This window comes from Primulina eburnea, chromosome 3 (genome assembly GCF_022965805.1).
Source record: "Primulina eburnea isolate SZY01 chromosome 3, ASM2296580v1, whole genome shotgun sequence".
Classification (NCBI taxonomy): domain Eukaryota; kingdom Viridiplantae; phylum Streptophyta; class Magnoliopsida; order Lamiales; family Gesneriaceae; genus Primulina; species Primulina eburnea.
Window position 1 is genome coordinate 24,461,011 of NC_133103.1, and position 27,628 is coordinate 24,488,638.

Sequence of the window (27,628 nt, forward strand, 5' to 3'; positions counted from 1 at the left end):
GACACAAGGAAAGTCTCTGACAATATCAACATCATCTAACTTCTCACTGATAGGAGCATGTGATGTAGTAACACATGCTAGAAAAGCTTGACACCCTCTTTTAATATGCTTCTTTGCACACATACAAGAGATAATATGCGGCATTTGCTTGTTCCTCGTTGCCTCGAAAAAAAGATTTCCATTAGACAATCGAAATAGATACTGATCTCTGACGAAAATCTATCGAAGCTCCATTCGCTGATAACCAATCCATACCGAGTATGATGTCAAATTCAGACATAGGGAGTACAATAAGATCTGCCTGAACCACATCTTTAAATAAACAAAGCTCCAGAATCTTCACAATACTAGTCGTGATCATTTGGTCACTAGAAAGAATAGAAACCTTGAAACCCAATCTAATATCCTCAGAAATAATTTTCATTTGCTTAACGAAAGTCTTGGATATTAAAGAGTGCGTAGCTCCCGAATCTAGCAGTGCATAGGTAGCTACTCCTAGAATGAATATCCTCCCTGCGGCGAAAACGTTTTAGATTATTCGTGTTGAAACTTAAGGAATTTGTACTATTTATTTCCCAAAATTTCATGAAGAAGATTGATTGGGTCCTATTATTCCCCACATTAATTTTTGACTAATTTCCATTGGACCTTTCAATTCTTCGAAATTTGTATTTTAGTCCCCAAAAATTTTCGAAAATTACAAATTGACTCCTCAAATTTTCGGAATTTACAATTTTGGTACCTCAATTTTCGGAAATCGCACTTTTGGTCTTTAAGTTTTCTGTAATTACATTTTGATTCCTGATCTTTTCGAAGATTGCATTTTAGTCCTTAAACTTTCCGAAATTATAATTTAGAACCTAGATTTTGGTTAATTGCATTTCGATCTTCATATTTTTGAAATTTTTGCATTTTGGTCCTTAAATTTTCGAGAATTAGTATAATTTCCCCAAAATTTCAGAATTACAAAATAGACCCTCAAAATTTCGAAACTTCAAATTTATTCCCTTGATTTCGATTCTTCTCAATTTTTGGCCATGAAATTTTTATTTGGAATTATTATATCCTTCACATAAATTAAGGCACAAAAATCAATACCAATTTCTATAGTTTCTAAAATAATTCCTTAATTTCATATAAGGTGGAGCAAGCAACCTCATTCCACTAGGTTATCCTTATTCCCAAATCAAGTCTAATAACCAGTTTAACATTTCATGCCATAAAATCAATATAAAAACGTTAAATAACTAGGTTACCGGTGATAAGGGTCCTTTCTGCCTCCTCTTCAGCCTCATCGGCATGCATAACATAAGCTAGCCCCACAGTAGGTGCCCTATTCTTTGGGCAATCAGCAGCCTTGTGCCCTCTTCCTTGCATATGAAGCATATAGTAGTTCCCCACACGCACTGTCCATAATGTAGCCGATTGCACTTCTTGCACGGTGGTCCTCTACAGGTTTCGGTGCTCCAGGTTGTGGTGGCTTTGGTGATCCTAGCTTCTTTACTTGACATGGGGGCTTTGGTGGCCCTTGAGGTCTAGAAGGTCCCGTGTATGGATTTTTATTTGGCTGAGAATTATTTTTGTGTTGATGTCTCTTGCGCTGCATCTAAAAGTAGATGTCCTTCTAATATTGTTCAGATTGAAATGCATAAGTGGTAGCAGCAGCATAATCCAAGGGACACATCATCATCACGTTGTGTCGTATGGTAGGTCGAAGACCATCCATTAAGTGTCTCAGATTCTCCGCAGCATCCCTTGCAATAAGGGGTACAAAGTGGCAACCCCTATCAAATTTCCTCACAAATTCAGCAACAGTCGAGTCTCCCTGACGAAGGCTCATAAACTCCCTCTTCAATCTCCCTCTAACATCAACAGTGAAGTACTTCTCATAGAATATCTCATTGAATCAAGCCCAAGTAAGTGTGGCAAGATTAATACCCTGCTCAGCTCCTTCCCACCATAAAGAAGTGTCATACCTAAACATGTAAGTAGCACACCTGACAAGATCATCATCCCCCATGTTCAAATAGCGCAAGTGATCGAATCCATGCCTCCGCAGCAAACGGGTCTGTGGTGCCAGAAAATTCCTTCGGCCCTAGCCTCCGGAACTGATCAGGAATATCATGTAAGTACTGCTCGAAGAAACGAGCCATACCCTCCAATGCACGAGTAGCATCATATCCATTAAGAGGCGGGGGTGCATTAACATGACGATCCTCGGTAGTCTCAGTCTGCCTATCAGTACTAGGTGTGCGTCTAGGAGGCATTATATCTTAACGTTTTCCAAATTATAACGTAACCAACATGCATTTAAATCTAAGTTTAGTAATCATGCAATGTTTCCTAATTCATTTTAGCAATTTAAGCATATAAACATGTATTCTCGTAAAGCTATTAAACATGCGACATAGACATATATTTCACGTAATCATGCAGGTAACATCATAAAAATCATATAAAGCATGTAAACTTACAAATTTGAGGCTTGACGAATGAGCTTCCCGAGCACTTATGGTGGCACAACCATTTACAGGAACATTGCTCTGATACCAACTGATATGTCCACTACTCGTTTTTGCTTTAAAAGTACTAAAATTTTTTTTTAAACCTCACATGAAGATCGGTCGAACATACATACATATATACAGAATACAGATCACATGCAACAGTAAAAATATTTTTATGTAAAATAAAATTTTCATAATGATGCATAAACATTTTCAAATTATCATAAACTTATTCATATCATCATAAAAGTATTTGTATTCATCATATTCATATACGTATTTGTGGGGACCCGGACGCTAATCATCTTCGGGATTTAATTATCAATTAAGATAAACAGAGTCTAAAAATTTTTCTTTTTTAAAATATAATTGCGGAATGTAGTGGAATATAATTAATATACATCTTAGTATATAAGTACAATAATGTACAACAATTATTCAAGCTAGTCTAAGGTTCAACTACTAATTTTCAAGTATTAAACCAAATCTACAATAAGTCCGGAATCACCACTCTAAACTCGTCTTCTCTCATCATCTTCTTGACCCCGATCATGTCCCACCTATTGTCATGCACACATACAAACAAGACAACAGCCGATACTCCTGTGAGAATATAATCCCAGTATAAATCAACGAAACATGCAATCATATAAACAAATATAAAGCATGTAACAGGTAACATCAATATGTATCAAAATCTGAAACATAATCAATATCAAACTGTCGACAATGTTCGTGACTCCACGACTCAGACTAGACTCAATCCTAGCCTAGGGATCCCGGAATTCCAGATGTCGGTATTACTATATCGACCAACAGTAATAGAAAAGACTCCAGTTCTATCCACGTCGATATAGTATCGATCACCAGTAATAGAAGAAGCTCTGATTCTATCCACATCCGTATAGTATCGATCACCAGTAATAGAAGAAACTCCGATTCTATCCACATCGATATGACATCGATCATCAGTAATAGAAGAAGTTATAATTCTATCCACATCGATACAGGTACCGATCACCAGTAATAGAAAAAGCTCTAATTCTATCCACATCGATAGCCAATCATCCGGTAACAGACTTTGGCACTAACGCCAATACACTATCTTATGACATCGTGCAATGTGCTCGTGGCGATCCCACCACTATCAGTCACTTCTGTCATAAGATTACTCTTCTAATACCTGCTATCTATAAATCAAGAGAACAAGTACATTAATCCAATCAATGCAATATCCATGCAATAAAGTAAAGTATGTGATTTAGGGAAACTCAAGTCTAAACCGACTCAAGTCGATCTCCCAATACCACATTGACTTATACATTTATCTTCTCGGTCGGACGAAGACGAAGTCTCACCTTCAACTATGTCCATACCCAATCTGGAAATGACAATATAAAACAGGCACAATATCAATATCAAATTCCATTCAAGTCATGACATTGATTAAAACTTATTCTATATCAAATTCGGCGGCATAACGGTGCAATTTCGATATCCCAATAAATCAAATAACAATCAATTAATATCAACAACTCAGTAATTCCCAACAATACCAAGCCAAAACATGATAAATCCACACCTCCAAGTTTCGGCCCACAATCTGAATTTTTACAAAAATTGTATACGGCATCCGATCAACGATCCGTTTACGGTGTTATGATCTCTATCTACTCAAGAACACATTGCACCAATAAAATCCATAATTCCCCAACATATTATTTTCAAAACTTGTTGGAAATGGATGAAAATTACCTCCCCTTGAAGCTCTTAAGGTAAGGATCAAGAATCTATACTTGGATTAATAAGTTGATGGTTGGATGTTGCAAAATGAAGCTTTGAAGATAAGAAAACCATTAAGGAAGCTAGCCATGGATACTCTCGGTTTTCCCCCATGTCAATTCTGAATTTCAAGTGAATGATGCCACGTTCAAGGGATGGCCAAGACAAGTGTCCCACTTAAATTTCCATATTTTCACTTTAGTCCCTCAACTTTTCACTAATTGCAAATTGGCCCCCGCTCAATCTTTTTAATTCAATTCAATCCTAAATAATTCCATTTCAAACCCTAAATAATTCCATTTCAATCCTAAATAATTGCAAACATCTTGGAATATAATTCAACATTCCAAAAGTTTCCAATTACATACTCTCGGATTAAAATAATATCATCTTTATTATTTCGGGCCTTACAGTATTCATTTTCGTTGAACTCAGATTATTAATTGTGACTTTCGTATTCGTATTCGTGTTGGGGCGATGGATCTATCTACATGTAATCACAATACTGGGCGGCGGGGACATCAGCGACACTCTAACCCGTCAACTGAACCTTGGCCTACGTATTAACATATCATCGTATCAACGTATTATCCACAATTACTTCACTTCCTTCAACATTTCGTATTTTTATCACTTATAAAAATTAAACATGTATATAACGTTTTTCTTTTAAACCAAGGATGCAACATGTCTTTTAACGTTACGTGTCATCATAAAATTTCATAAACATTAACATAATCCTATTAACATATAAAACATCATTCAGAGCACTGCCATCACGTCTACTAATTTTCGGGTGTAACATTATCGTTTTACCCCTAGACGTAAAATTTAACGATTATGATATTTTCTTAATTTCGTTGCCTCTAGACCATTCCAAATAATTATTTAAGCTTAAATTAGTTTTCTCATATTTTTATTTAGCTTAAATCGCTTACTTTCGATTTAATATTTAATTATAACATATTACTGCGTTTTAATCCCGGATTAAATCAAACTTTATTATAAAATTCCCAAACTTGAAACTTAGACTTTTAATATTTATTTAGCTCTCGTAAACATGACTCAACCCCCATTGAGCTACGTTTCAAATTTTAGTTCAAAGAAGACCCTAACTCGAACCACCTAAGGAACCTATGACTATGAGCCAACTTACGTTTTCTATGAGCCATCTTCGAATCAGCCTGAGCCAACTTCAAACCAGCCCTCCCCTGGTCCCTCGCGAACCCTTATCACCTTTATGACTCGACCCTATCCCAAAACCGAAGCCAAACAATACGAAACATGCCATGGCCGAGACTCCCTAATAGATTAGGACTCTTCGTTTCGTGTCTAGGACCATAGCCACTAGACCAGCCCCTTGTGCACCCTCTTAGGACCCTAAGGACTTGACCTATTCCAGCCCGAAGCCCCCTGGCCGAGCCCTTTTCCCTGTGCGCTGCTGCACAAGCGCAACCATTCTCGATGGCTCTCAGGTGGAGTCCTAGCTTGCTAGGACTCCTCCCCAGCCGTGACTCTCGAGTCCTAGCATGGTCGGGACTCCTTCCCTTACTCAGACCATGACCCAGCCATGACCCAAGCCAAGCCATGTAAAGCCTTACCCCTTAAACCCGAACCTTGATCAACAAACCGAGAAGATGGTTCCAACTTGTTTGTTCCTTGTGTGCAACGTGTTTGTGTGTCCTAGGACTCCATAAAATCGTGTAAAACATGCCCTTCATTTACACTTATATCATAATTTTGGATCAAAACAACATGCTTTAAAATTCATGTTTGCATAAAAACGAAAATACATCAAAGTGCAACTTGTTTTTCATGCAATTCATATACAAATTCAAATTATGGTGTGATGAGTAAAGGAAAGAACATGGGGTGTCTTTGCGTTATTTAACGCACAAATCAACGTTGACGAATCGAAGAATGACGACGAGAAGACCTTGGCTTGAAAGCTCTTGAAGAATTCGAAACTTTTCTCCTTGCTTGATGGTGTGTGCCGTGCGTTTTAGGTGAAAAGGAGTCTTGTATGCGGCTAGGGTGAAGGAGGCGTCTGTTGTGTGTGAATTATGGGGGTGGTTTGCACTTTAAATACCAATTAAAATACTAATGATAGCTTAGGCTCATTAACAAGGTTAGCTAGGACCAATAAGCTCATTATTGATTAATAAAATTATTTTGTTTAATAAATTTTGTGAAATTATTAGTCGGGTTGTCAAAATGTTCGTATTTTTTATGAAAACGTATATCAAGAAAAATTATGTCTCGGCGTATAAAATCGCCTCAAAACTCGTTATTTTCAAAAATAATAAAAAAACATCAACTTTAATTTAAATAATTCAAAACCATTATTTAATAAAAACATTTTCCTTTTTTCAGTCATCGATCTCCGTTCCTCGAGCGCAACTACTAAAACATTATATAAACATATCACATAATCAATTTAGCAATTAAAATCAATTAATTAACTATTTCTATATTCCCTGGATTTGCATGCAGTTGTATTACGTCGTCTTAAATTTGGACCTTACATTACGACTTGGGACAACACTGTGACTCTACATACTAAGATTGTATTTTGACCCGTTTGGCGAGGTTGGGTGCAATTACGACATGTGTAGGAGCCAGTGTAATGTAGTCGGGAATTCAACGCTTACTTACAGGTGTGGATATCCTATATGATCTGACGAAATAGTAGTGCATGAAATATCCGGCCATAATGTAAGATGTGCATTAAGAATAAAGGTTCTCTAGTTGTGCATGCAATGACACTATGAATATTTCATGATTGTATCACATAGCTATCGAATCTGATATGCAACCCTCGATGAACCAATTGTTGTAGATTCGATCGGGATATATGAGATGAAAGGATTGTACTGTACATTAATTATAACTGATTGGTTCTTGCAGGTACTACCAATGATCCCTAGGGAATCATTGATAGATGCTACTAGACGCTTTTACCATGATTCGATGATTTTAATCAGAAAATGATTTCTGAAATTCTCGCGATCAAATGTTGGTGCAAGGAATGAGACAAATTAGGGTAAGCCCGAATAAAGGAAAATGTCTTGAATCACAAAGTGTTGTGAACTCATGATTAGCTGTATCTCTAAACTATTGAGGGTTACACAAACACTAGATCATTTGTTCCCGCTGAGATAATAAATTCAAAGAGTTGAATTTATATAAAATTATGAGATAGTAAATTCAAGGAGTTAGATTTATGACAATTAAAATTTGGAGAGAATAAATTTAAGGAGTTGAATTTATAAAAAAAAATGAGAGTTTAAAATATTAAACTCAATGGTATGTATAATGAGATTGAATGAATACAAGTCCAACCAGCTAATTAAATAAAGTTCTTAATGGACTTTGAATATTAATTAATTAAACTAGTTGGACTAATCAAATTAATTAACTATGTCCATTAATGTTAATTAAAAAACTCTAAACATATAATTAAGAAAATTAGGTTAATGATTTATTATTAAGAAAGGAAGCAACAAACCATTGCCTCCATTCACGCAATTTTCGAAAAAAAAGGCTCCATTGAAACCTCAAAATTTCGGCCACCGTAAAATAAGTTTAGAGTTTTGAGCCGTCTTTTGGTTTTTATCGCAACATTAAATTCCTTCTATATTTTCTAGTGCAATTTAGAAGATGAGCACCGTCTAGTCGTGACACTCGATGGAGAATTGAAGAAAGAAGATTTCAAAAAGATTATTCGTATGGAATACTACAAGAACTATTTCCGTAAGTCCCAGTATAGTTGGTATCAAGTGATTAATTCACTAAAGATATATTCATAAACATCCTATGAATTCTTTGTTATTGATTAAACCATACGAGTGTCCAATGACGTTATTTGAACGTCAAAATAAAAATTTTAAAATTTGCGCTGTATTTTGGACACGAGAAAATCGATTTCCTATCACTTTGCACAATGGTTTTTTCAATATCTGGAGCGGTGCTCATCTCAAGTAAACTCCACTGTGGCTATGATTTTATGGAGCATATGAAAATATCAGAATGAAAAATTGACATGGATAGACCTTGTGCGTCAATATATCTTTAGCCTCCGATTTGCTCTAGCAATGGACAACTGCTCGAAAATTTATCCAAGATCCAAGTACATCTACGATGGCGTCTCCTGAAACCATTAGATGGAACCAACCACCTTCGAGCTTTATGAAATGCAACATTGATGCGACCATCTATAAGGAAACACACAAGATTGGAGCAGCGGCAGTCATCCTGGACTCAAATGGACGCCAAACTTAAATTTTTAGCTGAATTCGAGTTTAAATTCTTTCATATTTAATCACTCACAATATTGTCTTAATAAATAAATATTGTATAAATATAGTAAAATTACACAAGGTTACAAGCTCGAACACTGATTCAAATCTCTGATCAAGAGAGTTCTTAAAAAGTTCGAATCAAACAGATTCAAATAGAAAAATTGAGCTTGAGCTAAAAAATGAACGACGAAGAAGATTCAATTCCCATCGTTTACATTGTGAGTAAACCAATACCTCAGAAAACAAAACTTAGATACATGAATAATTATTCTAATTTATCCAAGTTATGAAAGTGTAATTTTGATAATTTTACATGAATTATTTAAGACCAGACCTGTTGAATCATGTTTCAAGATTACCACAAGGTTTGAATCTCAATGAAAATTACATTTGAATTATATACATATGGATGAGAGAACGTATATTAACGTAGCAGCATAGGCCACTCAAGATTAAGGAGTAAGATCAAATTTGGCTTCCAAAACTGAAAGAACTTCCACCAGAGATGACACGAAGTAATCTGGTTCGAGTCCTACATTGTGGTATTCTGGAGAATTGTACCGACCGGTTTCATCAAGCAAGCAAGTGAACGCCCCAGCTCGTTTTCCACATGCCACCTTCAAAAACCACAAGGAATCATATACAAATAAGAACACAAGTTATATATATGCCATATGTGCACGCTTGTGCAGAACAAGATAGAAATATGTTTAAAGAATGAACTTGCATCGTCTTTCAAGCTATCCCCGATCATCATGACTTCATCCGGTTGCACTCCCCAATTCGAACATATATAAAGCAGGGGAGCAGGGTCGGGTTTGTAAGGTCGAAACTCCCTGCTTAATGCAGGAGAAAATGTCATCTGCAGATATGGGAAGATCTTCAACTTAAATTTGGTCGAGGGATTCACTATAAAGATTATATTCTCAGCATAAATGTGAATAAAACAACATATGAACAAGTCTTTTTGGCCCCATATCGGTATGTTTAAACATCAAGAAAAGTAAAACTCACCCCAAATCTATTATGAAATAAGTCAACCGATTCCTTCACATTTCTCGTGATTAACCCTCTTCTGAAAACGGAATTAATGGGGAAAAGATTCAACGTAAAGATAATAAACTCTACATTGACAAATATATTATCAAACACGAGAATCATCTGACCATTCAAATATACTGCTAAGATATTCACTAGCTCATGACGTCAAAGCTTCAAAAATGTCTACAAGTCGAGGAGAGTCTCTAGAGGTGAATGTGTGAAGTTGTTCGTGGACCATTGTATAAGTTTAATATTGATGCTGTTTTTCAATATTTAATGACAAAATCTAAAAAAAAACAAAAACAAAGACATACCAGAGTAGAACCTAAACATAAGAGAAACCTAACATAAGAGCTTGAACTGGGAGAGCTTTACCTAACATTTCTCGAGTCAAGAAACCTACAAAGTTCTGAAGCACCTGCAACGATACCGAACTGTTAAATTTATCATGAAATGACAACTGCACATATTAATCGCAAACTTAACGCCATTTACAAAATACCTAAACCTACAAGTTCCGAACCGCGAACGTGAATCTTTCGTTAGGCAAGGAGAGTCAAAATTGTTGCAACAAAAGGCTCACAATAATGAACAAAGTAAGAACAGAATACTAACTTTCAGAATCCCATTAATACCGATAAAAAAACATCAGTAACCCTTCCAAGAACAACACAAAGAAATGGCGGTAAGCTTGAACTATATACAGTATAAGCTTGAACTATATACAGTAGTAATTAACCCAGAAAACATAAGTTACACATCTAGCAACACTTGGAATGAAATCCCACACAAATACACTTGGTTACAATAATTTAAATTACATATACAAAATTATCTTGCTCCAATTTCTGTTGTTAATTTTGACCGTATCGAAAAAAAATTCATAACAATTATCATTCTTTACAAGCGAAACAAATTCCACTAAATATGTGTTTCACTCCAATTGAACCAGAGAATTTTAATGAGCAACACTATGCCTTATTTTCCACAAAACCCAAGTAATTTTCAGATTTTACATGTGATATTTTCAAATTAAATGTATGGTCAACTGTTTTACTCAAAATTGAAAAGATTTCCCTAAATTCACATACTACTGGCACTCAGCCTCTTTTCTTTAAATAAATTCTCTCGATCTTGCAAAATCAACATTACGATAAATCTTTTTTTCCAAAATGGGCAATCACAAAGAACACGGGAATCCAATAAAGTAGCGGATAAAATAAAATGCGATTTACGTACTTCCATTTTGCATTTTACACCAAGGCCTACTAAAAACATCATTCATCCAAAAATCGAGCAATCTTCGTCAATGATTCAAAATTCAAGAAATTGAGGGAACATAATCCAACCAGGCATAATCTGCAGGCGATCCGAACCCTGTTTCTCAAACTCCGCGATGATCTCATAAGCCCGTTTCTGCTTGTCAGGGCTCCATTTCTCAATCTGGTGCAGAACATCGATGCCCGAAGGATTTTCCAGTTTGATCCTTACGTACTCTTCTTCCCCGAGCACTGCTCTGTACATGGACGGGAAATCAATAACGGGGACTGTTAGGGTTCCGTCCATGTCGAACACCACGCCCCTCAGGCGGCGCTTGGAGGACACGGCAGAGGTGACGGAGGTGGGGGTAAGGGTGGACATTGCCGAGAATGCCCTTCTGGGGAGGAAGAAGAGGAGGGCTCTCAGCGGGTAAGTATGCATTGTTATTTGGATGGATGGATGGGGTGTTTTGGGAATTTCAGGTCAGTGAGTATGCAGCTAGTAAATGGGTGGTAGAGAGTTCAGGATCTGATATTACCTCATAAGAAATTTACTCAGTTGAGTAACCGGTTTAGTAATGGTGAAAGTTATGGTGAAAATAATAATTATGTCTATTAAAAAAAGTAACAATTATGTAGGATGGTATAAAATGGGCGCAAAATAGATTTTTGGAAATTTATATTTAAAATATAATATACGTTCGGGGTGTTATTTATATTATGTTAATAAAAGTTACATTTTATATTTAATTTTTTTCTGGACACAATTTGTTGGAATATATCAGATTCGCAATCATGATTTTGATGTTAACAAAACTCGTTATTTTGTTTCTAAAGAGTTTACCTAAATGTGCAGAAAGCTGAAACTGATAAAGATTCGAACTGATCAGTTTACGAGCCAAAACTGAAGCTATCAAGACACAAATGAAAGTACCAACTGATTGACCGAACTGAACCAGCCCAACTGATATATCAAATAACAGTTCAACTGATAGGTGGTTCAGCAGAAGATCTTCAGCTGATGAAAAGTTCAACTGATGAAGAGCTCAGCTGACCAGTTCAACTGTATCAGTGAAATCAGTTCAGCCGACGAGCAAAAACTAATTTCACCATACCAGTTCAGAACATCAGTTAGGAGCCGAAAAGTTTGCAGAACAAGACAAGCTTATCTAAGTGGAATCCAGTTGTGCACATTAAGGAAAGCAAATGTCCGATCAAAGGACAATAATGAGCGTTACAACATAGCTTAAAGGCAATACGTTCTAGAATAGCTCTCAGAAAGTACAAGACACAAATTTCGAGGAACAAATTCAAATTGCAACGGACATATTTGATGAGTCTTGATGTACGGTCACATTGCCTTTACTAATAAAAGATTAAAACCATCAACAAATAGGCGTGAACATCACAAAGGAGAGGAAGATAGGTATATCAGCTTACAAGAAGCAAATCAGTCCAGATTTGAGGGAACACTTCAACGTGTTATCAACTTAAGATTAGAAATACAATTCTCTCAGTGTGTGAGAACACTTTCGTGTTGTATTTATAGATCAATTTTCACACACACACCATCACTCACATATACACAGAGAATTGAGCGTATTGAAAAGCTGAGTGAATCTTGCACAAAGACATTAAACTTGTATATGTAATCTTTGACACATATACGTTAAACAAGTGTTGGCTGGAAAGGTGCTGCCTTCAGTGTAAACTAGGAGTTCAGTTAGACATTAGCATAAGTTCTAAGCTAAGTGGGTATACAAGGTGTTGTTTAAATCAAAGTCTTCTAGTGGATTCTAATCGAAGTGGTAAAAGGAGTGACGTAAGAGCAATTGAAGTTTCCGAACATCCATAAACATATCGTGTGTATTTAAATGTTTAACTTTTGTTTTTAAACTGATTTGATCAGTTCGAGCTGATAGCAGTTCAGTTTTTACAAGCAAGAACTGATCCCCCTTATTTCAGTTAATCAGTTGACACAAACTAAAAGCTATAAACTGATTAGCTTTCTTAACGAAAGATTACTTCGAGTATTTTTCCGCTTGATTTAAAACCAAACTAGATTTAATTAATCGGTGTTTTTAACATTCTTAGAATACGAGCTATTGCAACTCATTGAGAATATTGTGTTTGAAGCATACTTGCAAGTGCCTATAACCGATCCCATCAAAATTGTTCGATAAAAAAGGTTGATTTACCTTAGAAAAAAATTCAAATACAATATTTTTTGTAGGTCAACAACTAAAGTTTTAATAATTTAAAAACATTATATATTTTTTAATCATATATATATATATATATATATATATATATAATCTAGGAATTTCTTGTTATTTTATATTAATTATTTCACAAAATATATGATATATAATTATTAACAACATAATTTTTATAACATAAATATATTATTTGAACTATTATTTTTACATAAATAAAATATTAAATATTAGTTTATGTAAATTTTGTTTGTTGAAGAATTTTAATGCAAAAATATATTAACCTTTTTAATTTGATAAATAATATTTTATTTTAAAATAAAAAATTTGTTGTTATTTATATAAAGAGAGAACATGATTAATTATAAATAATATTTTTTAAAGATATAATAAAAAAATTAAGAAGTTGAATAAAATATTAAAAACAAGAGGAACATCACGGTTTTCGAATAAAACATAGTTTAGATAAAAATAAAAGTTAAAAATATTTAATATTAGTTTTGTGTTTTTTTTTACCTTTAAGGATATTAACAAATTTAACTATAATGCCTTGAATAGTTAACATTTTCGATTACTTCAAATCAGTATGCTGAAACAGAAACCCCGACGATATGCTGAAGAGCCCCAAATCAATACTCCATAATCTTTCCTCAGGTTGTCTTTAATCGGATACAAAAACCACAATACCAAATCATAATTAGGGGTGTTCAAACTTCGAATAAAACCGAAAATTCGAGCCGAAAAAACCGAACACCGAACCGAACCGAAATCCTAATTATGTAATTCGGATATAAACGTTAAAACCGAAGTTTATTTGGTTCGATTTTGGATTATATATGTCAAAACCGAAAAAATCGAAGAAACCGAAATTTCATTAAATTATTATTTTTTTTATATTTTTATTTATATTATATATTTTGATATGATTTTTAGTGAATGAAAAACCATTTTGAATAATTTTTAGTTGATTGCTGTTTGTTTTAATTAATTTAGACCTTATATTTAAATATTTTACTAAGAAAACATATAGAAATTTAACATATTATATTTTACAATATATTTATATTATTAATTTAAATAATTATACCAAAACCGAATTAACCGACCGAAATAATCGAGCCGTTTGGTAGAAAACCGAACCGAAGAAAAATTGTTCGGATATCGGATTATATATTTCTAAAACCGAAACCGAAAAAACCGAAATAAAAAACCGAAAACAGAACCGAACCGACCGATTAACACCCCTAATTATAATAGCGGAAGGCTGGAAGCAGATCTTGATTTAATTTGAAAAACGAACCACAATTATATAACAATCACAAACCAAATTTCACAAATATTTTCAATCGACTTCGAAAGTTGCTTATCCAAGTAACTCTTTCTTACATATCTCTTCGAATGGATCTCCATCCTTTTGATCGTCAAATTAAGTCTCGTAGACTCTATTCCTTATTTAGATCGCATTAGAGATATCAAACAATTTCTACGTTGAGAATAGGACACCCGGATTTCAGAAATTCAGGTGTCGGTGCAGCAGCAACAAGGCAGCGGCGGACGGAATTTCTTAGCCGAAAGTTTTTTTCTCAAAATTCTCTAGATCGAGGAGAGAAGAGAGTTTGTGTTGTGTTTTCGTTTTGTTATGTGTTATGTTATTAACATTTGATAACATATTTATTAAAACACACAAGTCTTACGTCACTAGGAGAAATCCTAGTGCCCTTATGATGCTTAATTTTCATTAATTAAGATTTTCAGGCGAATATTCGATTCTTGGTGAGGGATAAAAGACCAAAGACGATCAAGGTGCAAAAATTAAATATTTTATTTTCATTTTAAGCCAAAAAATTATTTATTTTAAATGATTTATGTAGTTTAGCATTTTAAAGTCAAATTCCAATTATTAGATGAATTAAAATATTTTAAGCATAATATTAGTAAATTTCCATAAATAGTAGGTTTTATTTTAGGGCATGATATTTAATATTTTATTATTTGTTTTCTGACTTAATAAATTTTTTTAGTTAATATTTAATTAAATTGAAAAGTTTTTTTTTAAAGTATAAAACACACACTAACACACACTCGCGTACATACAATAAAACACACAGAAAAAAGTTAGAAGATAGAGTTTTGGCCTCCAAGTAGCCTCATCCACTTCTCCACATATATCTACAATATTTTGGTGAATTTTCACAAGTTCTTGGTAAGGAAAACATCTAGCAATCATCATCCATTCATCCTCTACGTTCCACCACGTCGGTATTCTTTTATTCGAGCGTTTAAACACAAAGGCATGTTCTAAACCCTTCTTTTATGCATCAATCTTGTTATACACTATTATTTGATGATAAATATGCATGAAAAATTTCCCTATATGAAATATTTGAATCAAAATCGTTTATTTACATGCTGAAATTTTCTACACAAGTTCCTTCAAGTTTTCATAAGTTTTTGAAGCGTTGGCTTTGTGTGGATCATCCGGGCTGTTGCTGATGTATATGGGGATGTATTAGGATATTTTTAGAGGTTATTTACCAGTCCTTGAAGGGTCGGAAGTGGTCTTGTCGGGCGAAAGAAAAGGTGTAGCGCAAGCTGCCGTTGTGTGCATGTGGGGGTGGGGTTCGGCTAGTTGGGGCAGGTTCGGGGTGGGCTATAGCTCATGGCTAGGGTATGGACCGTGTCTTAGGGTCTTAAGTCGGGTAGGAAAGTCGCTTGATACAAAAAAGGCAGCACACGCGCGAAGTGCGCGCAAGGGCATGTCACGGCCGGTTGCTCCACGACGTCCACGTGTGACCTAATTTGGTAAGGACCATATCAGTGGCTTGATTAGGTTCTAAGGTCATGGTCTAGGGATTGCTTAAGGGCTGTTTAGAGCCTTGGTAAGTTTGAAGTCGTATAGAACCCGAACATGTCAAAAAGGGGCCGAATAGAGCCTAGAGTTGCTTGTCATGGTCGTGGGGGTAAGTTGCTAGCCGTTTTATTTTATTCGGGAGTCGTACAGGTAGGATGAAAGTTTAGGGATGCTTTGAATTGTAAGTTTTAAGAGGTGGCAGTGGATCGGGGGTCGATCCAACTTGATCCACGACGTTCTTAAATAAATCTAATGTGGAAAAATATTTATTTTGAGGTATATAAGTTTTCTTGTGGCCAAATTACGCATGTATGGGTCTAGAATCCAGAGAACGTGTACGGGACCTTTCCAACTTATCTTATGATTATCTTATGACTGGTAGTGAACATCCAGTCGAAGGGATGTTGTGATCCTTGTCGGCCAAGCGTTGTGGTGATAGTTTTACCAAAAGAATTATGTAATGTACCCACATTTCAATGAGCAGAACTTTACGCCAAAAATTTAAGTTTATGTTATGTTAAGCGCAACATGTTTTATGAAAAGGTTTATGCAGGAAAGTCACGTCATATTTATTTATGCCTAGGTAATTTACTTATTAAGTATGTTTGATTTGCATGATTTTTTATTATGTAGTATTTGTTATTCACGGTTTATGCATGTTGAGTCTTTAGACTCACTAGACTTGATTGATGCAGATAACATTGTTGAGGAGACTAGAGGTGATGATCAATGAGCAGGCTCGGACCGTAGGCAGTGCACGCCTGATGGCCTTGCAGTTTATGATCTTTATGAATGTTAAAACTGATTTATTACTCTGATTTATTTAATTGCATTTTGGTTGGGAAGCAAATTATTTGTTTGGATGTTTTAAAATATTTTATGGATGTCGACGTCGATCACTTTTTTTACGTCTCAGAATATTCGAATTTTGAATTTTTTATATTTTTTAAATTTGAATTTTAGGCTTATTTGTTTGAAATTTTCAAAAATTATTTATTGGTCTTTATTGAGTTTAAAAGTTAAGAGTTATGAATTTAACTAGATAGAAAAATTTTATTTTCTGCATATTTTAAGTAGTAAGCGAGGGTTGTTACAGTTGGTATGAAGTCCGACCACTCCTAGTACGGTGTGGTTTGGGGACGAACCAAGCGAAAGCCGATGGGCATGTGAGGCCCGGGGCCGAAGAGGACGGGGGGTGATCGCCGATGCCATGAGGTTGTATGTACAATGAGCGGCTCCTTGCAGGCATATAGGCGAAAGGAACTTGAATGAAACAATCTTACCCTGGAAGGAGAGTGATTCCAAAACTTTTCAGGTATGGGACTATGATGTTGGAGAGTACTTAAAATATTTGATAGGTTATCAATAAGGTTCATCTTCCCTTCGGGAACTCATCACATAAATACTCCAAAGTTAAGCGTGCTTGACTTGGGCAATTATGGGATGGGTAACCCCCTGAAAAATTTCCTACGGCGCATGTGAGTTAGGACATAAGCAAGCAGAAAAGACTCGTGTTGGTATAGTGGAGATGGTCTTCGAATCTGGTGCGTCACAATTGGTATCAAAGCAAAGTCATGATAAAGGGTTGTGCCTACTGCTGGTTGTGAGAAACTCAGGAAGTCACGCCTCAAGTCTGTAAGTTTTTACGATTTTAAATGTAAAAAATATTACGTGCGAGTTTCTTTAACTGGATGTTTAAGTTTTGAATTGCATTTAATAAGATATATAGATATTATTGTCATGCATGTTGGTTACGTGTTAGATTGATTTATGGAACATTATACCTCTTAGACGTATGGCTGATCATGTGAATCGTAAGGTTAGTGAGGAGAAGAATTTCGCCTCCACGTCAACCACCAGATCTTCAGGCGCAGATGCTTGCTGGCATGAACAAGTTCATTGCACAGTTCGCTGGGAATAATGCCGAGGTGGGAGGAGGACGAGGCCACAAGCAGTTTATGAGAGCTTTCGCAAGATGGACCCCAAGGACTTTGCGGTGATGACGTATCCTATGGTGGTTGCAGAGGGATGAATTAAGCCCATAGAGGTTATCTTTACCTTTATGGAATTGCAGGATGCCGATAGAGTCTGATGTGCCACCTACTTGCTGAAGGATGATGCTAGACTATGGTGGGAAGGAGTTTCTGCTCCCAACTGACTAGGGAGTTCATGATGCTGAGACAGGGATACGCACATTGATGAAGTTTGAGCATGGGTGCCATTTTGTGCCCATGATTGCTAATAACCCAAGAAAGAAGTTGAGTCAATTTCTAGATGGTTTGCGACTGATCTTTGGCCGTGATGTTCGTGTGGCTGGCCCTATGACTTTCGCTATTCCTTTGATAAGAGCCTTAGTGGCGGAGCAAGACAATAGGCCTTATGAAGTGCCACGACACCAGCCTCAGCAGCAGAATAAGAGGCCATTTCAAGGACCATTCAAGGACAAGGGAGCAACCCTAGAAGAAGGCTACTCAGAATCCTAATGCTTATCTTGTGTGCCTGAAGTGCAATCGCTAGCTTGAAGGAGCTTGCTTATGGGGGACAAACAAATGCTTGAAGTGTGGAGCTCCTGGTCATATGCTTAAAAATTGCTTTAAGTGGAAACAGTCGACTCAGTGGCGAGTATTTGCTATGCATGCCGAGGTGGCAAACCCAAACACTACTCTCCTTACATGTATTATAATTAATTTATCACATTATTGTTTATTGGAATTTAGGATGCATAGTTCGAATTTTTTGGGATATTAGATTGCTGATTTTTCAATTGTTAAAAAAAAAATTGGATAGTAGATTCAGTTTATGAATGTGAGTAAGTCTAGCTTTTTTGAGAATTGTCGAGTTTAGTGTTATATTACTATTATCTCAGGAAGGATTTTTATATCGGGGGTAGCCACAAATGCTCTGTTAGATTCTGAGATATTAATTCATTTATATCAAATAATTTTGTGAATGATTTGGGTGTCAAGCCCACCACGCTCGACGTAAATTATTCTTTGAATGTCCCGTCTGGGAAGAGCTTTCTGCTACTAGTATGGTCAGAAACATGGATCTCAAGCTATAAGGCCACATAGTCTATTATGATCATACTGTACTGCCGATGCCAGAGTTTGACATTATTCTGGGAATGGGTTGGTTGTCGAAGAATGGAGTGTTAATCGACTTTCAGTGAAGGTCAATATTGGTTAGACCGCTGGGCCTAGAGAAATTTGTATTTGAGTTAGATGGATGCATAAATCTGCCTCGAATGATATTTTTCGTCCGGCCAAGGAAACTTATGCATAAGGGATGTCATACATGCTTAGCGAGCATTATTTCAGCCCCTGATACAACCAGTCAGTCCATATCAGTCGTCCTAGTTTTCAGAGACTTTCATGATGTGTTTCTTGATGACGTAGCAGGTATTCCACCTGAGCATGAGGTGGAGTTTTCTATTGACCTTATGCCAGGTACCGTTCCAATTTCCAAGGCACCGTATCGGTTAGAGCCCACAGAAATGAAATAGCTCAAAGATAGATCTTTGCTCTAGGTATCATCAGCTGAAGGTGAAAGACGCAGACGTTCATAAGACAAATTTCGGAACTCGCTATGGGCATTATGATTTTTTGGTAATGTCGTTCGGGTTGAAAAATGCTCCAGCGATCTTTATGGATCTAATGGATAGAGTATTTCTATAACGTCTCGAAAATTTTAAGGTCCACGTGAACCAAATGCATGCAAGTTATCGAATTTCTTATGTATTTAAGTAAATTGTTTTAATGCATTAAATGCATGTTTATTGCATGAATATGTGTTTTAATTCTTGGTTTATTAAAATTCAAGCGTAATGGCTTTTTAGTTGCATTTCGCACTCGAACGAGGAACGGAGAGCGAAGATAATTAAGGAAATTTTTTATTATTTAATAAATAATTTTAATTATTTAATATAAGGTGTATTTAAGTATGCTTTTTGGAAATAGGCCTTGGTTGGGTATTTTTACTCGTCGGGTCATATTTTTAGTCGATACGCGGATTTTAACGATTCAGAGGACTTTTTGAGGGTTTGGGCAATATTTTTTAAAATGTACCTAAACGATATATTGTTTTGAAGTTTTATTGGGCTTGACGGGTTTGTTTTATTGCTTAATGGGCATAAATTCATTTTAATCCATTCAATTTTTAATTAATGGCCCATTAGTGTATTTTTATGTCTTAAACCTGATAAAATAAAACTTAAACCTATTCTAAAACTTGGTGGCCGCCCCCTCCATTACCAGCAGCAGCAGCAACCTTTTTTCGAAAAAATATGCAGCAACCATCTCGAGTTCTTCAAGGCTTTTCAAAGAAAAATGTTTCCTCGTCCCTCTGGTGCACGTTCTACGCGATTATATCAAAGTTTTCGAGCGTTTAAAACGCAAAGACACGCCTTGTATCTCTTTTTCTCATCATTCACACCATTTATATGCTGATATATGTATTTTCATGAGGAATTCTTTGATGTATCAAGTGCTGTCATTTTTGCAAAGGTTTGACATGAAATATGCTTTTTCCTTGCATATAACTCACGCTCTAGAGTTGTTTGTGTAAGGGGCTGCTAAATCTCGGTTTTAAGGGACTATAAATGTTTAAATTTGAGGCATCAAGGTGCTGGAGATGGATAGGGGTCGAGTTATATGGAGCCAATCGGAAATTTGAGGTTTATTGTTGTTGGGTCAATTAGGTGAGAAGAAAGGAGGTGCACGGCTGTGTGGGGCTGAACCAGGCCATGGCACAGACCTGGTGTGTCCAAGAAGTGGTCTAGGGAGGCCCAAGCATGGCTGGTTGTGTGCCGAGAGTAGAAAGGAAAGGCTTGGTTCGATTGTGACTCGCGTGGGCTTGGTTTCGGGTATGACGCACGGGGCTGGTTGCATGGGTAGTATGCATGGCTAGGGTCAATCCAGTAGGACGTTCTTGGTCTGAACTTGGTCCTAGGTAGCCATGGTGCAAGTCTGGTGCGGGTTGGTTTGGTCTAGGATCTAATAAATGCGGGTTTCGTGCAACTAGGGTTACGGTTTGTAAGAGATGGAAATTCCAGAAACTTTCAGGCATGGTTCGTAGGTCCTAAGGGGTCTGGAACGAGTGGTTTAGGGGCTGGTCAAATAGGTTCAAGTCATGGTCTAAGTTGGGAAATATTTGGTTGAGTTTCAGGTTGATTCGAGTTAAAACCGGGACCCTGGTCCTAGTTTTAAAACTAATCGTATAAGTTTTGGAATTGGCTCAAGATTACGTCTAATAAATTCTTACTATTATGTGTTGAGGTGTTTTAAGGAGTTTGGTTGGCTTTGAGTCAAAATTTTGAGGTCCAGGGGTAAAATGGTCATTTAGGGTTTCCAGGGACAAAATGGTCATTTTGCAATTGGGTCGAGTTTTTAGTCCTAGCAGCACCCTGATTACAAATTTATCATGTCTTTGAACGTTATGTATCACGAATATTATTTTTATGTAATTATGAAAATACGTTGCATGCTTGATTTTATGAAAGAACTACGTATGGGCATGATTTTGATAAGTGATGAAAATGATGATGTTTTTGAAGGATGAGAGTTGGTTGTGACTGAAAATATATGTATACGATGAGCTGTAAGGCCAAGGCTCAGTGGAAGGGTAATACTGTCGTTGATGTCCCCGCCATCGAGTACCACAATTATATGTAGATGGATCCATCGAATAGAGCTGATACGAAAGTCACAACTAACGAACTAAATTCGATTAAAAAAATGAAAAGTATATGATGATATGATGAGATGTTTTGACACGTTATGCTTAGATGATATGTTTACGTTTACGGTTTTAAGATCATGAAACATATTTTTATTACAACACTTTTCACTGGTGCTTGTTATGTATATGTATTCGTTATAAATTACAGGTGTGTGAGATCTTTAGACTCATAGGTGTGAATGATGCAGGTGAGCGAATTGATCAAGATATTGGAGGTGCCGAAGACTAAGTAAGCGGAGTTGGATGTGCACACACGAACCCGATGACCTTATTTCTTCCAAACATCAAGTTTATGAGATAGGAGTGGACATGAATATTTTTTTTTACGCTTTTGTTTCATTATGTTGATATTATGAGGGTTTTTACACGTTGCACATTTGCGTTATTTTAAAACGTAAGTCTAGGGTAGGCGACATGTCTTTTATTTAAACTGCAGTATTTTAATCAGTTAACTGATTGCTATTATTTTAAAATGTGAAATTTTCAATGGTATTGCATGCATGCATAAGATGTTATTTTCCGAGAACGAGTTTACAAAAAAACATTTTCCTAGTGGTATGCTCAAGCAGTAGAATTTTCAATTTCTACCTTAGATCAGCTTTTCATTGTATTCATAGATGACATCCTCATCTATTCGAGGAGTCAAGAGGATCATAGCCAGAATTTACGTACAACATTGCATATATTGCAGAGACGAAAGTTGTATGAAAAATTCAGCCAGTGTAAGTTTTGATTGGAGAAAGTAGCATTCTTGGATCAAATTATCTCTAGCAGTTGTATTGAGGTTTATCCATCCAAAGTAGAAGCTATAAAGGAATGGATTGTACCGAAGAATGCATATGAGATTTGTATGTTCCGAGGCTAGGCGGGTTATTACGAATAATTAATTCAAGGATTCTCTTCGATTGCAGTGCCACTTACCTCGTTGACAAAGAAGAATACTAAGTTTGTGTGAAGTGTTGAATGCCAGAGGAGTTTCGATACTTTGACGCAAGCTCTTCTAACAACACCAGCTTTAGCCATGCCATCAAGGAAAAATGACTTTGTGTTATATACTGATGCATCTAAGTTCGGTTTAGGCACCGTTTTGATGCATCATGATCGAGTAATCACGTATGCCTCTAGAAAATTGAAGGTGCATGAAAAGAATTATCCGACTCATGATCTTGAATTAGCCGCCATTGTCTTTGCCTTAAAATTATGGAGACACTACTTATACGATATGAAATGCAATATATTTTGATCACAACAGTCTTAAATACTTTTTCACGCAAAAAGAGTTAAACATGCGACATAAACGGTGGCTAGAATTGGTGGAACTTCCTCAGTATATGTTTGGATCACTGATGAGACATCGATTCCTTCGCTTGTGCAACGGCACCGGTATTGTCACAGTAGACCATGACTGGATCAACTATTTGAGGAATAACACCAAACTCTTGGATTAAATTCCTCATCCAAACACCCTCCTTTGCTGTAGCCGATGGAGCTATGTATTCGGCTTCAGTGGTTGAATCCCCTGTGGTGTCTTGCTTGGAACTCTTCCAAGAAACATCACCATCATTGAGCTTGAACCAAAATCCAGAGGTCGATTTCGAATCGTCCACATCTGATTGGAAGCTATAGTCAATGTAGCCTTTCAATTTTAGTATCCAATCCCGTATACCATGAACAAATTCTTAGTTTTTTTTAAGTACTTAAAAATGTACTTCATTGCTTTCCAATGCAGTGGACCGGGATTCAACTGATATCTGCTTGCAATACTCAGTGCATATGCAACATCAGTTCGAGTAGATATCATACAATACATAATACAGCATATTGCGGACGCATATGGAATGCGGCTCATGGTTTTTATCTCTTCATCAGTCGTAAGGCACATAGACTTGGATAGATTCTCACCATGAGACATTGGGAGATATTCTCTCTTGTACTCCTCCATAGAGAATCTCCTCAGTATGGTATCGATATATGTGGATTGAATGAGCCCCATCATCCTCTTTAATATATCCCTATAGATCTATATTCCCAATAAATATGATGCTTCACCCATATATTTCAAGGAAAACTTATCAGCTAACCATACTTTAGTTGACTGCAACATCTCTACACCATTCTCAATGAGTAGTATTTCATCAACACAGAGCACCAAGAATGTTACTGGACTCCCACTGACATTCTTGTAAACACAAGGTTCCTCAGGATTTTTGGCAAAATCAAACTCTTTTATAGTGTTGTCAAATCTGGGGTTCCAGCTCCTCGATGCCTGCTTGAGTCCATGAATGGATATCTGAAGTTTGCATATTTATGATCACTCCCTACTGATGTGAATCTTTCAAGTTGAGACATTAAAATCTCTTCCTTAGTATCCCCATTAAGGAACGTTGTCTTCACATCCATTTGTCATATTTCATAGTCATACCATGCTGCTATGGCTAGAAGTATCCTTATGGACTTGAACATTGTGCATGGAGAAAAAGTTTCCTCACAGTCAATACCTTGCCTTTGAGTATATCTTTTTGCTGCCAATCTACCTTTGAACGTCACTACCTTTCCATCCGCTCCAAATTTCCTTTTGTAAATCCAGTTGCATCCTATGGGAATAATTCTTTCAGGTGGATCTACTAAGGGCATACTTGGTTCGTATACATGGAGTCCATCTCAGACTTCATGGCTTCAAGCAATTTAAATGAATCGACATCAGACAGTGCTTCCTTTATATTTCTTGGATCACATACAGAAATGAGCTCACCTTGGCCCTCTTCAAGAAGCAGGATCAACCTATTGGGTGGCCTTGAGATCCTTTATGATCTCTTACGAGTTTGTGTTTCTCTGATTGTCTGTTGGGTCATGCGTTCTGCTACTTGTGTAGTGAGTGCTTCTCAAATCTCATCGTGTTCTATCATCCAGCCTTATCTATCTAATAGAATATCCTTCTCCAAGAATGTGGCATTCCTTGAAACAAACACCTTTGTTCACTAGGATAATAGAAGTAATATCCAACAGAGTTCTTTGGATATCCCACAAATAGAAAAAATTAGCTCTACTATCCAATTTGTCTCTCATTGCCTGGTTCAGTTAAACAAGGCATTCCCATATTCTTAAGTAAGAATATTTGGGTTCTTTCCCATCCATATCTCATATGAAGTTTTATCCACTGCTTTTGTATGGACTTGATTCAACAACATTGTCACTTTTTCAAGCGCAAATCCCAAAGGGATAGCATCAATTCAGTTAATCTCATCATAGATCAGACCATGTCCATAAATTTCTGATTACAACGTTCTGATACACCATTCAACTAGGGTGTGGCAGGTGGAGTTCACTGTGAAAGAATCTGATTCTCCTTAAAGTATCTTTAAACTCAATACTCAAGTATTCTCCTCCTCGATATGATCGTAGTGTTTTAATATTCTTTACTAACGGTTTCTCTAGTTCTGCTCTGAATTCATTGAACCATTCAAAAGCTTCAGACTTGTATTTCATTAAACACACATACCAAACCTCGAATGATTATCGGTAAAGGTAATGAAGTAAGAATGGCCAAATTTCGTGCTAACGCTTAGCGGGCCACACACATCTGTATGGATTAAATCCAATAGATCATGTGCATGTTCCACTTTCCCTAAGAAATGGGCCTTGGTCATTTTTCCCTTTAGACATGATTCACATGTCTTTAGAAAGTTTATATATATATATATATATATATATATATATATATATATATATATATATATATATATATATACTTTGCACAATTTAAAATAGACTCACCGACTAATTATTTGAAAATCCAAAACACAGTGCAAAACATAAAATCGTAGGATGTCAACCAAATCTAAAACTAATAGTTTTTCAAAATAATGTATAAGCATTTTAAATCCTCTCAAAACCACTCAAAAGCATCAAAGGTCATAACGTCATAAACTCTTTAAATTATACTAATGCGGAAAAAACTAGCAAAGGTCATAGGGTTATATGCACCATCAGTCCAGCTAGTTGAACCATTAAGTCCTCCATCATCATCAAAATCACGCTCCTATGCATCGATCATACCCAGTGAGTCTAATGATTCAGCAAACCTTAACCAAGATAGCAAGTAATACATATATATTCACATGCAAAAATGAAATTACTTTTAATAAATATAGATTTTCATGAAATTTAAACATTTTTCTTTCATCATATCCTTTTATTTTCCTCATAAACATATAAATATACATTCTCATTAAGGTGAATTCCGTTTATTAATTGTGAACATCCTTTCATCCTTCGGTCGATTAATCAATCTCAACTGTAACCATTGAACTAGGAGGCGAGGCAATAATGTGGGGACCCGGACGCTAATCATCTTCTTAATCATTGTTGGGATTTAATTATCAGTTATGATAAACAGGGTCTAAAAATTTTTCTTTTTAAAATGTAACTGCGGAAGGTAATGAATCTAAACAATATACATCTCTGTATAAAAACTACAGTTCAGTAGAAAAGTACAATACTGTACAACCTAAGTCTAAGGTTCAATTACTAAATTCAAGTAATAAATCAAGTTTGCTACAAGTCCGGAATCACCACGCTAACTCGTCTTCTCTCATCGTCATCTCGACCCTGATCCAGCCCCACCTGTTGTCATGCACACATACAAAACAAGACAACAGCCGAATAACTCCGGTGAGAATAAATCCCAGTATAAAACATGGTAAACATGCATATACACATATTGATTCATGGAGCATGCTGTCATGAATAAAAGCAAAGACCATAGTAATAGATTTCATCATCTATGAACTCTAATCTAACTAAACATGCAATTCAAATCAGATAAACATGCATGTAAATAGTCTAAATCATGAAACATGCTGTCATGACTGAAAGTAATAACAATAGGTTCCAAAGTCTATGAAACCAATTCATCTACGCATGCTGTCCTAATCAAATCATGTCTAGACTTGACTCAACTATAACTCTAGGGATCCCGGGGTGAATAAGACGTCACTGGCTGTCACCTACCCAACCACTCGGGGCGACTGTACGTCTTATTCCTAGACTTCGGTCCGAGCTGTATCGACGGCTGGCAATAGGAGTAATGGCTACTCCTAAGTTGAGATACACCGAACGTCTAGAAGTCTGACAATGGCTGTCAAGACTTTCCTATCTTAAATGCAATGAATATCAATCTGTAAACAAAGCATAATCATATTCATATCTGAATATGGCAATAACCTCATACATTTGAATCCAATGCTAAAATCAAAGCATAAACGTATAAAAGTATAAAGAACAGTCTAGTATGTGATTTTGTTGGGAAACTCAAATGAAATCTGATTTGAGTTGTGGCTTCCCAAATATCACATGAATTATACCTTTGTCGTCCCTGTCTGACGAAGACGATGACCTGTACTCAACTCTGTCCATATCAATCTGAAATGACAATATCAAATACAATATGTCAATGAATAACTCAATATACAATCTGTTCTGATCAATACTCAATTCAATATATAATCTGATCAATGTCTGAACGAGATACAATCTGAGTCATATCAATAATATCACAATACGATCTGAATCAATACTGAATCTGATCAATCTAAATCAACTGATGTTTCGACGGCATAACAATACAATCTGAATAACCCCGTCAGTTCTGAACATCACAAGTATAATACCGGAACTCATAATCTGTGGCAATACAATTCATAATCTGAATACTAACACAATTCTGGTATAAAATCTCAGTCAATATCTTCTGAAATTCATAACAATTGAATGAACACTCTGTTTCTCAATCTGACTTCGATTCTATGATGTCTAACATGACAAGAACATCATATATGAATCCTATTCAGTTCTGACAACATCATAAATTCAAATCATGTCTAAACGTAATAAAACTTACGTCCAGTTGTAGCCTGTGTTGATAGGAACACAGTAC

General features: G+C 36.0%; 1 protein-coding gene and 1 long non-coding RNA gene across 2 annotated transcripts; both read right to left on the reverse strand.

The window, feature by feature from the left end:
• Nucleotides 1-8,188: 8,188 nt before the first annotated feature.
• LOC140828429 (uncharacterized) lies at nt 8,189-8,555 on the reverse strand. Its single transcript, XR_012117197.1, has 2 exons — nt 8,518-8,555; nt 8,189-8,466 (listed from the first exon to the last, which is right to left on the reverse strand). It is a non-coding gene; the product is annotated as an uncharacterized lncRNA (long non-coding RNA).
• Nucleotides 8,556-8,855: 300 nt separating this feature from the next.
• Nucleotides 8,856-11,417, reverse strand: LOC140827432 (haloacid dehalogenase-like hydrolase domain-containing protein At2g33255). The gene is made up of 5 exons (XM_073190100.1): nt 10,981-11,417; nt 10,007-10,049; nt 9,605-9,665; nt 9,318-9,452; nt 8,856-9,207 (listed from the first exon to the last, which is right to left on the reverse strand). Exons 1-5 carry the CDS (start codon nt 11,330-11,332, stop codon nt 9,043-9,045), a joined length of 756 nt encoding a protein of 251 aa, XP_073046201.1. The 5' UTR covers nt 11,333-11,417; the 3' UTR covers nt 8,856-9,042.
• Nucleotides 11,418-27,628: the final 16,211 nt, after the last annotated feature.

Coding starts and splice junctions, on each gene's coding strand:
- LOC140827432 (XM_073190100.1), bottom strand. CDS start 11,332: ATGCATACTTACCCGCTGAGAGCCCTCCTCTTCTTCCTCCCCAGAAGG. Junction 10,050..10,980: donor TCGCCTGCAGATTATGCCTG/GTTGGATTATGT, acceptor GTATCGTTGCAG/GTGCTTCAGAACTTTGTAGG. Junction 9,453..9,604: donor TATTTCATAATAGATTTGGG/GTGAGTTTTACT, acceptor CCATATCTGCAG/ATGACATTTTCTCCTGCATT.